Source organism: Nilaparvata lugens, chromosome 3 (genome assembly GCF_014356525.2).
Source record: "Nilaparvata lugens isolate BPH chromosome 3, ASM1435652v1, whole genome shotgun sequence".
Lineage (NCBI taxonomy): Eukaryota > Metazoa > Arthropoda > Insecta > Hemiptera > Delphacidae > Nilaparvata > Nilaparvata lugens.
The window spans coordinates 32,050,559-32,066,319 of record NC_052506.1 but is presented as its reverse complement, the minus strand read 5'-3'; the positions used below and the strand labels follow the sequence as shown (position 1 = coordinate 32,066,319).

The window sequence follows — 15,761 nt, the reverse complement described above, 5'->3', positions numbered from 1 at the left end:
GGAGCAAGGTCTGATCTTATTGTAAGGCGGCGATTTTCCCGAATTTTCTAATCGACTTTCGCAACCAGTTCATCTGTGATAACGCTCGATCGTCCACTCTTCTCCTTGTCATGAACGCTAGTGCGGCCATTTTTGAACTGTATACACCATCCCCGGACCAAACTTTTATTCATAACGTCGTTTCCGTACACTTCGCACAATTGAAGATAAATTTCAGTCGGTTTTAAGGGTTTGGCTAACAAAAACCGTATATCTGACCTCACAGCTCGCGGAAATTGCAAAACACATTTTAAACTTGAATGCTCCAGCAATGCGCAGCGTGACGTCACTTTCGCTGGTACAGCTGGATAGCCACTGAATAGGAGAACATGTCTGTACTTGGAAGCATGTGATTGGCGCATGCCTAGCGGCGTCAGATGGAAACGTTTGTTACTTTGTGAATAGCCCTCGCATTTATTTATGTGGATTAAAATAATATTAACCTATGTGGATCAAAATAGCCAATTATTTCTACAAATTATCAACTTATAATTATCATTAAAGGTATTATGAGGATGAAATGCAATTTTGCTATGATCTAGATTTGGTTGAAATTGGCATTGTTTGGTCGAATTGAGAATTTTTTCTAAGTCTGTTGACTCCTCAGCTTCTATTAACGATTACACTGCATGAGCCTGGTCAAGAAAAATAGCTGTGTATTTTATTCATTCTATATTGTACAACTTTAGTACTTTTGAACATGAAATAAAATGAGACGGTTTCAATTCAAACAGCTCGCTAATTCCGTTTTTCCTGTGACGCTATTTAAAATAAATAGCAGCTGTTCTAAAGAGCTGCATTAGTAAAACATCCCGCTTAAATACATGCGATTTTGTGCAGTCTGTTGTGCAGATTCGGAGCGCCACCTTTGAATAAATTAATAGCTTTAATCTGAAATAGAAACTTGTTCCATTTTGGTTTATGAAAGACCAGTAGGTTTTTCGACAGCCTCTTTTAATTAATGTTTTCTATCAAGAATAACTAGAAAACATAAAATTAATGTTATTACTGTTATGTAATGTAATTGTTTTTATACATGTTTTTTCACAATCAAAAAGTGCTTTTTGATCAAAGCTTAAGCTAGTATAATGTTATTGTTGACATGTGCTTCTTGAACCCCATGAAAATTCGAAACTTGATGAATTATTTTTTACAGAAGAGACGATCGGCCAGGAACACTCAGAGAAAGAAATATGTTGATGACATAATGCTAGCTATCTCTGATGAAGAATCTGGCAAGTCGCGGTCTCCCAAGACTGATTCTGCTAAAAAGTGTTCAAATGATGACTCTGCTGATGGAACTGTCAAACCAAACTTTGTCTATATTGTAAGTAAAACTTATCGTTGTTTAATTGTTGCTATCCATTAATCTTATGCTTCCCGCGCCCCTTCTGTGCTATTTTTTGGCTGTTGCAACTGTTATTTAATATATTTTTTATTTGAAGCACTATGGTAATGATATTTCAGATAAGTAGCTTTGTGTTTAGCATATTTCAAATTGGTATTTCTTCAATACCGATCAAAAGGGAAGGTAATAATGTATAATGGAATATGTGATTTTCATAACCGTAATTATCTGATTTTCTTTATGATGCACTTTTTTATTTAAATTTTGAGGTTTTGGATTATTCTTCTGCTCAGATTGAGCAAACCTCCTCCTCCAAGTATTTGAATGCTTCTCAATGTCTTTATAGGTCCTATTTTGAATCAAATTCCAATAAATATAATTTAATCTTTTCATGAATGATATAGTTGATTCAGAAATACTTGCAATATTTTACTGTTAGTCTTGTCTCATCAATTACCAACAACATCCTCTCTATCTCTCAAATAGTGTTTGACCTCTAATCAAATTCAATCAAATGTCATTGACTTACGAAACTTAACTGTATGTATGTATGTATGTATATCCGGGTCCCGTTCCAGCTAGTGCCGGGTCTGGGTGTTAACAATGCCTCTCCATCTTGTTCGGTCCTCCCACCATCGCTCGTCCTCCACCTGCCGCCATCGGTGTCCTCTCTTCTCCACTTCGTTGGCCACTGAGTCTGTCCATCGTCGTCGCGGTCGTCCTCTTGGTCTCCTCCCTTCAATCCTAATCTCCTCCATTCTCCTTGGCAGCCGATCCTCTCTCATTCTCTTCATGTGCCCAAACCAGCGTAGTCTCATACTTTCAACCTTTTCCCTTATACTCCCCATGTTCAATTCTCTTCTTATATCCTCATTTCTAACTCTGTCTCTTCGTGTCTTCCCCTTTATTGCCCTGAGGAACCTCATTTCTCCTGCCTGTATTCGACTCCACTCTCTTTCCGTCATCGTCCATGTCTCGGCTCCGTATAATATGATGGGTACGTAATACATCTTGTACATCATAATCTTTGTCTTTTCTGGTACTTTTCCATCCCAAATCAAATGTTTCACTGTTTGGTAGAAATTCCCCCCCCCATTTTGTAATCTAGTTATCTCGTGGTTTATTCTCCCATCATCTGCAATTTCACTGCCCAAGTACCTGAAACTTCCAACATTTTTCAGGGGTTCTCCATTCAATCTGATATCTCCGGCAAAATTGTCATCCCTTCCAAAAACCATTACTTCACTCTTTTCCCTGCTTATTTTCAGACCATATTTCTCCATAACCCTGCTCCAAGCATCCAACTGCATCTGTACATCCTCAACTGTTTCTCCCCAAATCATCATATCATTCGCAAATATCATTTTCTTATCCCTTTCTCCTACTTCCTCTCTCACTTGTCTATTCATTCCTTCCATAACTACATTGAACAAGGCTGGTGATAGAATACTTCCCTGTTTTAGCCCATTCCTTACTTCAAACTCGTCTGTACAACCACTTTGTGTTCTTACTCTGCACTTATATCCCCTATACATCTCCTTTATTATGCCAATATGTTCTTTCTCAATCCCAAAATTTTCCATTTCCTGCCACAAACCTTGCCTATCCACTGAATCATACGCTTTCTCTATGTCTATAAATAGCATCACAATCTTCTTATTATATTCCCAGCTCTTTTCCATCAGTTGTCTTATGGAGAATATAAGATCTACTGTACTGCGGCCTGGTCGAAAACCATATTGTTCCTCACTTTGTTCAAGCTCGATTTTTGGGCTGATTCTGTTTAGTAATATTCTTTCGAAGATCTTCGCACAGTGGCTCATCAAGGTGATTCCCCTATCATTTTTACAATTCTTCTTACTTCCTTTTTTAAACAAGGGAATTATTTCTCCTTTCTTCCAGGCCTCTGGGATTACTTTGTTTTTCCAGATGCATTTCAGAACTCGGTAAAACCATTGTATTCCAATCGGTCCAGCTGCCCTAATCATGTCGACTGATAATTCATCAGGTCCGGGTGCCTTTCCACTGCTCATTCTCTGAATTGCATCTTCCATTTCCTTCCAGCTGATATTACCCTGGTTTGTCTCCCACTGGTTGTTTCCTTCTTCCTCTATTTCTCCCTCGTTGTTGTCTTCATCTTGTCCATTTAGAAGTTTCCTGAAATATTCTTCTCATAACAGTTTTATTTCCTCAGGCTTCTCTACAATTCTCCCGTCTTCTCCTTCCATTCTTTGTGGCATCTCATTCTTCTTCTTCTTATTTTTCATTATCCTATAAAACATTTTACTATTTCCTTTCACGTGATCTCTCAATTTATTTACAAAACCTTCCAATGCATTTTCTTTTTCTTCTTCAATAACTTTTTTACACTTTCTCTTTTCATTATTATATGCATCTCTGTCCTCCTCTGTCTTGGTTCTCCACCATTTTCTCCAGGCTGTGTTCTTATTTTTGACAGCCTCAATCGTACGTGCATTCCACCATACCGTTTCCTTATCTTTAATTTTCCCGGATGTCCTGCCACATACTTTCTCCGCTGTATTTACCAAAGCTCGTTTGAATTGCATCCACTCCTCCTCCACTTCTCCATTCTCACTCCTGGGCATTTCTATTGCTATCAACCGTCTGTATTCTTCAGCTCTATCCCTGTCCTTCAACTTCCATTCCCTTAACTCTTCAATTCAAATTAAGTTTCATAGATTACCTTATTGGAAACTGAGAGATTGGCTATTTTATTTTAATAGTTATAAAAAATGACAATTGTCTTTCTCGATTTACAGAATACAACTGATGAAGACTCGATGGTTGTTCAGTTTATACTGGCAGCTCGTAAAGGGAAGAGAGAGGTGAAGGTTGACGATGAAATCAAAGTAACACCTCTGGAGGGAAGTGTAGATGACAAGATACTAGAAGATGAAGAAATCAAGAAAGAAGACAAAAAAGAAGTTGAAGAAGAGATGGAGGTGGAAAAGAAAGATGAAGAAGAAGATGAGAAAGAAGTAGTTGAAGAAGATAAAACAGATCAACCAGACGAAGAGAAAATGGATGTTGATGAAGAGGCCGTTGAAAAGGATGGCAAATCCGAAGATGGCTCTCTTGCTCTGCAACCAGAAATGGATGAGTCCAAGTCCACCGATTCCAAAGCCCTTGAAGAAGAGAAAGATGAGAACAAAGAAGCGAAAGAGGAAGAGGAAGAGGAAGGAAAAGAAAAATCAGAAGCAGTTGTGGAAGCGTCAGAAACGTCAAATGAACCACTGCCACCCCCTGCCGCCACTGACTCAAACACTGCTACTGATGCAAACACTGACAAAATGCAACCAACCGCTACTGACCAATCCGATACAGTCGAAAATAGTCAAGTGTCCAAAGCAGTCAAATCTGAAACTAAAGTGATTGAAGTTGAGGAATACTATGTCAAGTACCGCAATTTCTCCTATCTTCATTGTGAGTGGAAAACTGAAGATGAACTTTTCAAGGGCGATAAAAGAATCGCTGCTAAGCTTAAAAGGTTCAAGCAGAAAATGGCTCATCATGCTAATATTTTCGAAAATGTAAGTATTTATTGTAATAATTATTTAATGTTCATTTATACACACTTTTCATATTTTGTTTGAAATTCATATTTTTTATGAATCTACTATTTATTCATAACAACATAGAACCATAGAGAAACAATAACATAAGTAGATATCCCATGGTATAGGGCGTTTATGTCGCAACTTATACTGTTATCTCAAGCTGATAGTCCACGTAGTTCTTTCCCATGAAGCTTTATGACGCTGCTACTCTCTCATATTGTGCCGTTAATAAACTCTTACCCGGTCAAAACAGTAAAAATCGACAATAATCAACAGTAATCGGCTTGAGATAACAGTAAAAGTTGCGACATAAACGCCCTATACCATGGGATATCTACTTACGCTATTGTTTCTCTATGATAGAACTAAAATGATCGATTTGCTTTATGCTTTATAATTTTCATGATTAAAACTTTAGAATGCAAATTTTGAATCGTTCTACAGATTTCGATTATGATTATATTTTGTTGGTAGATTCAATATACTACATTTGAAAAAATAAATCTTAGTGCCGGTAGTACAAAAGCCGGTTAAATTTTAACCGTGATTAAGTTCACGAGAACCAATCAGAGATACAGTCTTTTCAAAAAAGCATTCTTGTGGAATTAATCACTATTAAAATTTAACCCGCTTTTGTGCAACCAGGCCTCAGAACAGTAATTTTTTATTTCAAAATGATCACGGCTTCAGTTATAGAGTAAATTTTATTTTAGTGATACTATTTTCTTTATCAGAAGACTAATAGAGGTTTGCTATCTCAGTATTATAAGTTTATTTTTCTTGATCAATTAGCACTGTTATTGTTGTGCCAAAATATTTTTTTCTCAAGAAGAGAAGATTACATTTCTCAAATCACACTTTTAAAAAAGATATTAGAATTACTTTTATCACATGAACAATCATGTTCTATTCCTTATTGAAATTGAAATAAACTACAAACAAATACTGTACATCCCAAAAAACTGTTAGAATTTGTTCTATAATATTTTTGTTTCTCCTACAGGCTATCCTGTGGGTGAACAATTCATATTTTGAGTTGTCCATTAAATTTCAATTAATTTATTTATTATTGGAAGTTGAAAAACAAAATATTGTAAATATTATAATTTTGAACATTTCATTCAATTCATTATAATAATTTTATTATCTTGGATTGCCACTAATATAGAATTAAATTTTTGGGTACTCTTATTATATGTGCTTTCTAACAAGTGTTATTCTACTCATTACAGCCTGAAGAAGATCCTTTCAACCCCGACTATGTTGAGGTTGATAGGGTGTTGGATGTTGCCGAGCACAAAGACCCAAATACTGGAAAGACCATCAAACATTATTTGGTCAAATGGCGTTCTCTGCAGTACGAGGACAGCACTTGGGAACTTGAAGAAGACGTAGATCCCGTTAAAATTCAACAATTTCAAGTCTTCAATAAGCTTCCTCCAAAAGACCAGTGGAAGGTATGCTACTAGGCTATCTCATGTGGAAATTATCTACAGATTTGACTTATTTTATTTTTATGTAGAGATGAAAAATATGTGTTTTTTCGACAGCTTACTTGAGCTCTTGAAAAATATCAATCAAATATACTGTTCCCATCTTTCTGCTCTTCAATGTTTGTCCATCAATTTATAATGATTGATGATTTCAAACACGTAGATGCACCTTCTCTTTACTATTAACCCTGAAATTGAAACCTTGGAACTGTTCTCATGTTTCTGCTCTTCAATGATTGTCCGATAATTTATAATGATTGATGATTTCAAACACGTAGATGCACCTTCTCTTTACTATTAACCCTGAAATTGAAACCTTGGAACTGTTCTCATGTTTCTGCTCTTCAATGATTGTCCATCAATTTATAATGATTGATGATTTCAAACACGTAGATGCACCTCTCTTTACTATTAACCCTGAAATTGAAACCTTGGAACTGTTCTCATGTTTTGCTCTTCAATGATTGTCCGATAATTTATAATGATGATGATTTCAAACACGTAGATGCACCTTCTCTTTACTATTAACCCTGAAATTGAAACCTTGGAACTGTTCTCATGTTTCTGCTCTTCATGATTGTCCGATAATTTATAATGATTGATGATTTCAAACACGTAGATGCACCTTCTCTTTACTATTACCCTGAAATTGAAACTTGGAACTGTTCTCATGTTTCTGCTCTTCAATGATTGTCCGATAATTTATAATGATTGATGATTTCAAACACGTAGATGCACCTTCTCTTTACTATTAACCCTGAAATTGAAACCTTGGAACTGTTCTCATGTTTCTGCTCTTCAATGATTGTCCGATAATTTATAATGATTGATGATTTCAAACACGTAGATGCACCTTCTCTTTACTATTAACCCTGAAATTGAAACCTTGGAACTGTTCTCATGTTTCTGCTCTTCAATGATTGTCCGATAATTTATAATGATTGATGATTTCAAACACGTAGATGCACCTTCTCTTTACTATTAACCCTGAAATTGAAACCTTGGAACCGTTCTCATGTTTCTGCTCTTCGGTGATTGTCCATCAATCTCATATGATTGATGATTTCCAACACGTAGATCTCTTCACTATTAGCTCTAGGAGGAGTAAATTCTCTAAGATTTTTCAACAATTACGAGAAGGTGAATGATTATTATAAGTTGTTTTAATATTTTAAAATTTTGTTTTAAAATTATTTTAAAATAAGGTGTTTTAAAATTTTGTGAACCTAACAAAACAAGAACTTGATTGATGAACATTTTTTGTGTAGAATAGATCCATAGGGGTTGTCAGACTATGGATATTATTGATAGTACAGTATTACTAACTTATTTGTCATTTAAGGCGACTGGGAGCTTTAAGGCCTATGATTAGAAAACGAATATCTGTCGAACTTATTGAATTGAAACGTGAGTTTCAATTAGTTTTATGATAATTGGATTTAGACTCCTGATTACCATTGTTTAATTGTTTTATATCGTTTTCAGCCAAAGAAGAAACCATCAGGAGGAGATTGGGTGAAGTTGGATGAATCTCCAGTTTACAAAAGTGGAAATATGTTGAGAGCTTATCAGTTGGAAGGTTTAAATTGGCTGTTATTCTCCTGGTATAATGGGTAAGTATTTACTAGAATGTCAATCTTATAAAAAACTATATTTGCAATATATTTTATTTCTTTGTTTGTTTGAGTTTCTTTGATATTTTATTTGAGTTTTTATGTTTGTGCTTGATCAGGAACCCTTTTATTTATTTATTCATCTATAGTAAATCATTTGTTAAATTTGTTTCAGTCGCAACTGCATTCTTGCTGATGAAATGGGTCTCGGTAAAACTATTCAATCACTGACCTTCATTCATGCAGTTCATGAATATGGAGTTAGAGGTCCGTTCTTAGTTATAGCTCCTCTGTCCACCATTCCAAACTGGCAACGAGAATTCGAAGCCTGGACTGAACTAAATGTTATTGTATATCATGGATCGTAAGTATTCAACTTTCACTCAATGTTAAACAGAATTTTAATTTAATTACCTACAATATTTATACTTGGAAAATTTCTTTGCGTTGATCTTATTAATTAGTTTATTCTCTTAGAGATTGAGTTAGAAGTTATGTGTGGTACTCAAATTAAGCTTAGTTATCACTGCCAAGTTTCACTCTTATTCAAGCCACACCATTGCGAATCGCATAGCGGTGTCGGGAGCGAGAGAATTTTCAATCGTGGTTAAATGAATGAAATGGTCTCTGTTGTCGCTGCCATGCAATTCGCAGTGGCGCATAAGGCTTAATCCAGAGATTTGTTGTGGTCGAAGACTTTGAAGGTTGATAAAACCTAACAATAGACATACTTATCATACTTATCATTATTTAGAAAATCGCGAAACCCCCTGTTTTTGACATCGTTTTCGCGATTTTAGCTGTCATCTTGAATTGAATTTGATCGAAATTGTTCGTGTCGGATCCTTATAGTGTCACACACACACACACACACACACACACACACACACACATCCAGACCAATACCCAAAAACCACTTTTTTGGACTCTATTTCTATACGTTTCTTAAACGTATAGAAATTTAGATAACTTAATTTTTGAAAAGCAATACTTTCTTTACCTATGGTAATTGGGCAAAGAAAGTAAAAATATTTGAAGTATTGAGATTTCAAACACGTAGATGCACCTTCTCTTTACTATTAACCCTGAAATTGAAACCTTGGAACCGTTCTCATGTTTCTGCTCTTCTGTGATTGTCCATCAATCTCATATGATTGATGATTTCCAACACGTAGATCTCTTCACTATTAGCTCTAGGAGGAGTAAATTCTCTAAGATTTTTCAACAATTACGAGAAGGTGAATGATTATTATAAGTTGTTTTAATATTTTAAAATTTTGTTTTAAAATTATTTTAAAATAAGGTGTTTTAAAATTTTGTGAACCTAACAAAACAAGAACTTGATTGATGAACATTTTTTGTGTAGAATAGATCCATAGGGGTTGTCAGACTATGGATATTATTGATAGTACAGTATTACTAACTTATTTGTCATTTAAAGGCGACTGGGAGCTTTAAGGCCTATGATTAGAAAACGAATATCTGTCGAACTTATTGAATTGAAACGTGAGTTTCAATTAGTTTTATGATAATTGGATTTAGACTCCTGATTACCATTGTTTAATTGTTTTATATCGTTTTCAGCCAAAGAAGAAACCATCAGGAGGAGATTGGGTGAAGTTGGATGAATCTCCAGTTTACAAAAGTGGAAATATGTTGAGAGCTTATCAGTTGGAAGGTTTAAATTGGCTGTTATTCTCCTGGTATAATGGGTAAGTATTTACTAGAATGTCAATCTTATAAAAAACTATATTTGCAGTATATTTTATTTCTTTGATTGTTTGAGTTTCTTTGATATTTTATTTGAGTTTTTATGTTTGTGCTTGATCAGGAACCCTTTTATTTATTTATTCATCTATAGTAAATCATTTGTTAAATTTGTTTCAGTCGCAACTGCATTCTTGCTGATGAAATGGGTCTCGGTAAAACTATTCAATCACTGACCTTCATTCATGCAGTTCATGAATATGGAGTTAGAGGTCCGTTCTTAGTTATAGCTCCTCTGTCCACCATTCCAAACTGGCAACGAGAATTCGAAGCCTGGACTGAACTAAATGTTATTGTATATCATGGATCGTAAGTATTCAACTTTCACTCAATGTTAAACAGAATTTTAATTTAATTACCTACAATATTTATACTTGGAAAATTTCTTTGCGTTGATCTTATTAATTAGTTTATTCTCTTAGAGATTGAGTTAGAAGTTATGTGTGGTACTCAAATTAAGCTTAGTTATCACTGCCAAGTTTCACTCTTATTCAAGCCACACCATTGCGAATCGCATAGCGGTGTCGGGAGCGAGAGAATTTTCAATCGTGGTTAAATGAATGAAATGGTCTCTGTTGTCGCTGCCATGCAATTCGCAGTGGCGCATAAGGCTTAATCCAGAGATTTGTTGTGGTCGAAGACTTTGAAGGTTGATAAAACAAGGCTAACAATAGACATACTTATCATACTTATCATTATTTAGAAAATCGCGAAACCCCCTGTTTTTGACATCGTTTTCGCGATTTTAGCTGTCATCTTGAATTGAATTTGATCGAAATTGTTCGTGTCGGATCCTTATAGTGTCACACACACACACACACACACACACACACACACACACACACACACACACACACACACACACACATCCAGACCAATACCCAAAAACCACTTTTTTGGACTCTATTTCTATACGTTTCTTAAACGTATAGAAATTTAGATAACTTAATTTTTGAAAAGCAATACTTTCTTTACCTATGGTAATTGGGCAAAGAAAGTAAAAATATTTGAAGTATTGAGATTTTGTATTTAATCGTGATTATATAAATGTTCTGATACAATCGTATGATTTTCTTTGCTTATGTAAAATATTTTTGCTAGCTTTAAATATGATCCTTAATTAGTAATTTTACTTATGTCAAAACACATTTTATTTTTTCAGATCGGCGAGTCGTAACATGATTCAGGAGTATGAAATGTATTATAAAACAGAAAAAGGTCAATTAGTTAGAGATTTACAAAAATTCAATGTACTTATTACAACATTCGAAATGATAATATCTGACAGCTCGGAGTTGAAAGGTTTCAACTGGAGGCTTTGTGTCATTGATGAGGCTCATCGCCTCAAGAATAGAAACTGCAAACTATTGGAAGGACTGCGGCTTTTAAGTTTGGTGAGTAATAAATTATGTGATTTTGATAATTATTAAATCATTGGATTATTGTCATCAAACTCTAATTTATTCTTAGTCCATTAAAAATCCAATACATACGCAAATAAATTAATCTCACAAACGTAAGCTTGATGTTACAATAGGAAGGAGAGAAACAAAAAATGAAAAGAGACAATAACCACAAGACTAAGCGTGGAAATGAGTATTGTGGACGATATTATAAATTAAGTGGAAATATTCAAGTTACTTCAAGTAAAAGTTGATCAGATTAAAACCAAAACGTGAATATGAATCGGAAAAATGATAGAACAAAGTAGTAAAACAGTGACAATGAATTAGAGAAAAAAGTGAATACGTCTGTCTGACTTTGACTACGACTATTAGTCGTAGTTTCGAGCCAATCATTGAGTTTCAGAGTACTGAACATAAAATATAAAATCGGAAAAATACCGTAAATTTGAGCAAAACAAGTGAACATTCTACAGTTCTACAGCAATAATAGGAAAACTAGCATTCGACAAAGTCACCAGTAATGTAATTGCAAAAATGTCAATTTTCTTATTAAGAGATGATTCAGATATCATAATAGAAAAATTCACTTTGTAAATGATAATGTTCCATTGAATAAATAATAATCGAGGATAAAGTATAAGAATTACAAATTTTCATTTACATTCTACAACCATAAATAATGTGTAAAACTTATCAAACTAACTTCTCATTTCTCACTTCGATAATATTTATAATTAAAATAATTTTTGTTTTGTTTTGAATAATGCCTTGACACCCTCCATGATGATTAGCCATGCTAATACCTAGGAAACTTTAGGTTTCCAATGAGTTGAAAGAAAAATGTCTGAGAGGCTTCTCCAAGGCTTATGATGCCTAGGCTACTTATATATTTATTATATTGATAATTTCTTTTCAGGTAGTATTACAGTTTTCAGAGGTGCCTAGCTAACTAATATATTTGTCTCTTTAACTTTTTAAAGGAATGGTGAGTTATTTTATGAGCTGTATTTTCTTTGGAACATCAATGAAAACTCGATTTGTTGCGAGAAAACAATGGATAATTTACGTTAACAATTGTCTGGCAGCTAATTATAAAAAGCTATCTCACTCCTTATTACTTTTCAAAGAGTAATTACGAATTCCATGACCAGAGATTGAGTATATTTGATCTCAACCGCAACTACTATTATCAACGTTCAATTTTAATATGTTTATCTTCTGTTATTATTACTCGTCTTTAATTCTTGAAATTTATTGATTTTTGTTATTTCAGTACAATTGAAACAGAGTTTGATAACCTTTTTTTCTTGTAGGAACACCGAGTTCTCCTATCCGGAACACCACTTCAAAACAATGTCAACGAACTTTTTTCACTGCTCAATTTCCTAGAGCCTACTCAATTCACATCCAGTGAATCATTCCTTCAAGAATTCGGTGCATTGAAAAGTGAATCCGAAGTACAAAAGCTTCAGGTTCTACTGAAACCAATGATGCTGAGAAGATTGAAAGATGACGTAGAAAAATCCATCGCCCCAAAAGAGGAAACTGTTGTCGAGGTTAGATGCATTTCTTACTCTTCATTATTCTAATCTATTCTAAATTCCTGAATTGTGAATTATCAGTGAAACCCTTATTTCCAGAAAGTTTTCTCATCCGTCCTTTCCTTAGGCTTTCATGTTGGATGTGAAGTTTTTATCAATCCTCTGTCAATCTTTTCGTCATTTTTTTTTGCAGGTGGAGTTGACAAATATACAAAAGAAATACTATAGAGGAATTTTAGAAAGAAATTTTTCATTTCTTGCCAAAGGAACTACTTCTGCCAATGTGCCTAATCTCATGAACACCATGATGGAACTACGAAAGTGCTGCATCCATCCATATCTTCTGAATGGTATGTATTGGATTCAATTAATTAGTGATATTTCTTTTGTTTTAATACCATTAAAAAGTATGCTTTATAAAAATCAACGAGTATTGTGGAACGGGAAATGAAGTATGTGTACATGATAAGCGAAGTACGGCGTGTATGTAATAGAATAGAAACGGATCACTTCAGATTATGAGAGAGGGATACATTTTGTAATGGAATAATAACTTCCTCTCGAGTTATCAATTCAATAAAATACAGAGTGTTCATTATGTCACGCACAAAAATAAACGTCTGTAAAAGTAGTGTTTCCATATTCGATGTGTGGCTACCGCAAGATAGCATCACTATTGAAAACATATATTGAGTTATTTAATGTGTACAGGCTACAACAGGTCTGCAGTATCATTTTGTGTACAATAATGTAAACATGTCGTTTTGAGCATCGAGTGAACAATATTGTACTAGTATTCAACGCCTCCAGATTTTTATAACACTAGAAGAAAGAGCAATATAGAAAAATGTAGAAAATCTATCCAGCTAGAAATTTCGCCCTTTCTACAGTTAATAAACCGAAGACTATCCATAGATGATAATAATATGGAGTGTTTCACAATCTATTAGCTTTGGTTTCACTTGAACAACCCGATATTTAAAAAGCTTACATCATTATAAACTGATACATAATTTGATTCTTTCAGCTTATATATCTTGAAATACTATAAACGAAAGATTGTAATGTAGTCTTATAGAAAGCTTATTAATGTATAGATCTTTGAATTTGTTTTAAAATACTAGAAATAAAAAAAAATTACAAGTTTATTATAAATGAATGAAAACCTCATATTCCTCAGGACAACATAAACTTTGATTATACAAACTTGATTTTTTATTAGGTATTTCAAATTACTCTTCTTAAAAATATATTTTTAATTTTTTCAGGCGCAGAAGATCAAATCCAACTTGATTACAGACTAGCGCACGGTGATGATCCAGATGCTTATTACAAGGCTTTAATCAATTCATCGGGTAAAATGGTGCTCATCGACAAGCTGTTACCAAAGTTGAAAGCAAACGGACATCGTGTGCTCATCTTCAGCCAGATGGTTCGCTGCTTGGATATCCTCGAAGACTATCTCATGTTCAGAAAGTAAGGGCTTTCAACAACACTCCCGGAAAATTTGAATACATTAATTTCAAAATAAGAGATTAGTCTAATTTTTAATTACAATATAAGAGCAATCTAGACATTTTTCATACTTCAAGAATTTGGTACTATAGTGTTATATATCGTTTCAATCTTGAATGGCGATTCAAGGATACGTTACTGTCAGTTTGAAAAAATCTTTCCAACTCACACCAGAATAAAGATATTTTCCTATCTGATTGCTATTTTCATTATATCAATTTTTTGTCTATTCTAGGTGTACTCAATATTTTTGAATTTGATTGATTCAAATTTAATAGTGGTTTAATAACTTATATGATGTATTGAGAAATAATATTGAATTAGAAGATTTAGGAAGTTGATAGTATCATATAAATTTGTTGTACTTTTTTCTCATTATTCTGTCATAATTGGAGAGGAACTCATCACTAATTGATTGAGAATTAGTGGTTTGCAGTTTTCAACTAACCAGGGGCGGCACTTTTATTATGTATAAAAGTGTCTGAAATTGATTCAACTTTCCTTCCTAGTTTTTGCCTTTATAGCTGTATAGCTGAAATACCAATTCATATTTCAATCTACAAGGTAGCTAATTTGAATTGACTATAGATTGTTGTATAAATATTGTAATGGTGGTGAATGCTTGTTATAACAGATACGCTTTCGAGCGCATCGATGGACGAATAAGAGGCAACCTGCGCCAGGCTGCCATCGACCGGTTTTGCCGTCCTGACTCTGATCGGTTCGTGTTCCTATTATGTACAAAAGCGGGTGGTCTGGGCATCAACCTGACTGCAGCTGACACTGTCATCATCTATGACAGTGATTGGAATCCGCAAAATGATTTACAGGTCGGTCTCATGCATCTATTTAGTTATCGCTTGTCTGTGTTTAGGCATATCTTTAATTTTAGGGGATTACTTATCATCATCGATGAATAATAATTATTTTTAATGGCTGAAATTTAAATTCTACACTAAATTGTTGTGTCCGTTCTAGTTAATCTTATCTATTCACAAGTTCTCCTGCAGTGTCTTATCTATTGTGAACTGATTTTTCGTACTATAAAAATGTTTTATTTGACTTGAAGACAAACTCATATCCAAAGTTAACGTGTCAGAGCTATCGTATAGTAGCAACCTTTCTTCAAGGTAAAGATATTCTGATTAAGACATCTGATGCTATTAGTAATCCTTCGCTATTCTACTAGATCTTAGCTATTTTTAATCCGATATACAAAAATCTAGTATATTCCCAGAGATGAAAATATAACATTGTTGATGAACTATCGCTTTTTGAGAAAAACAAGTTTGAAGTTCAATAGTATGAATTCATGCCAAATTCTTATCTGATATTCATCTCGACTCAAGAGATATTATATAACCTCTTTCAACAACATACAAAAGTTGAAATTGATGCTCTCAGTTTTGTAGTGTGTACAATACCTAGACTAGATTATTACCTAGCTCTATAAAAGAAAGG

At 34.0% G+C, this 15,761-nt stretch overlaps 1 protein-coding gene and 1 non-coding gene across 2 annotated transcripts in view; both read left to right on the top strand.

Moving 5' to 3' along the window:
- LOC111045986 (chromodomain-helicase-DNA-binding protein 7-like) overlaps positions 1 to 15,761 on the top strand; it is a 90,075-nt gene that overhangs the window by 21,263 nt on the left and 53,051 nt on the right. The window contains 10 exon segments of the mRNA XM_039423541.1: positions 1,196 to 1,366; positions 4,168 to 4,938; positions 6,198 to 6,422; positions 7,944 to 8,071; positions 8,247 to 8,435; positions 11,001 to 11,232; positions 12,558 to 12,800; positions 12,979 to 13,135; positions 14,054 to 14,261; positions 14,935 to 15,130. Coding sequence (XP_039279475.1) covers positions 1,196 to 1,366; positions 4,168 to 4,938; positions 6,198 to 6,422; positions 7,944 to 8,071; positions 8,247 to 8,435; positions 11,001 to 11,232; positions 12,558 to 12,800; positions 12,979 to 13,135; positions 14,054 to 14,261; positions 14,935 to 15,130 — 2,520 coding nt within the window.
- Positions 12,020 to 12,097, top strand: LOC120350744. The gene has a single exon (XR_005571012.1). It is a non-coding gene; the product is annotated as a small nucleolar RNA U6-53/MBII-28 (small nucleolar RNA).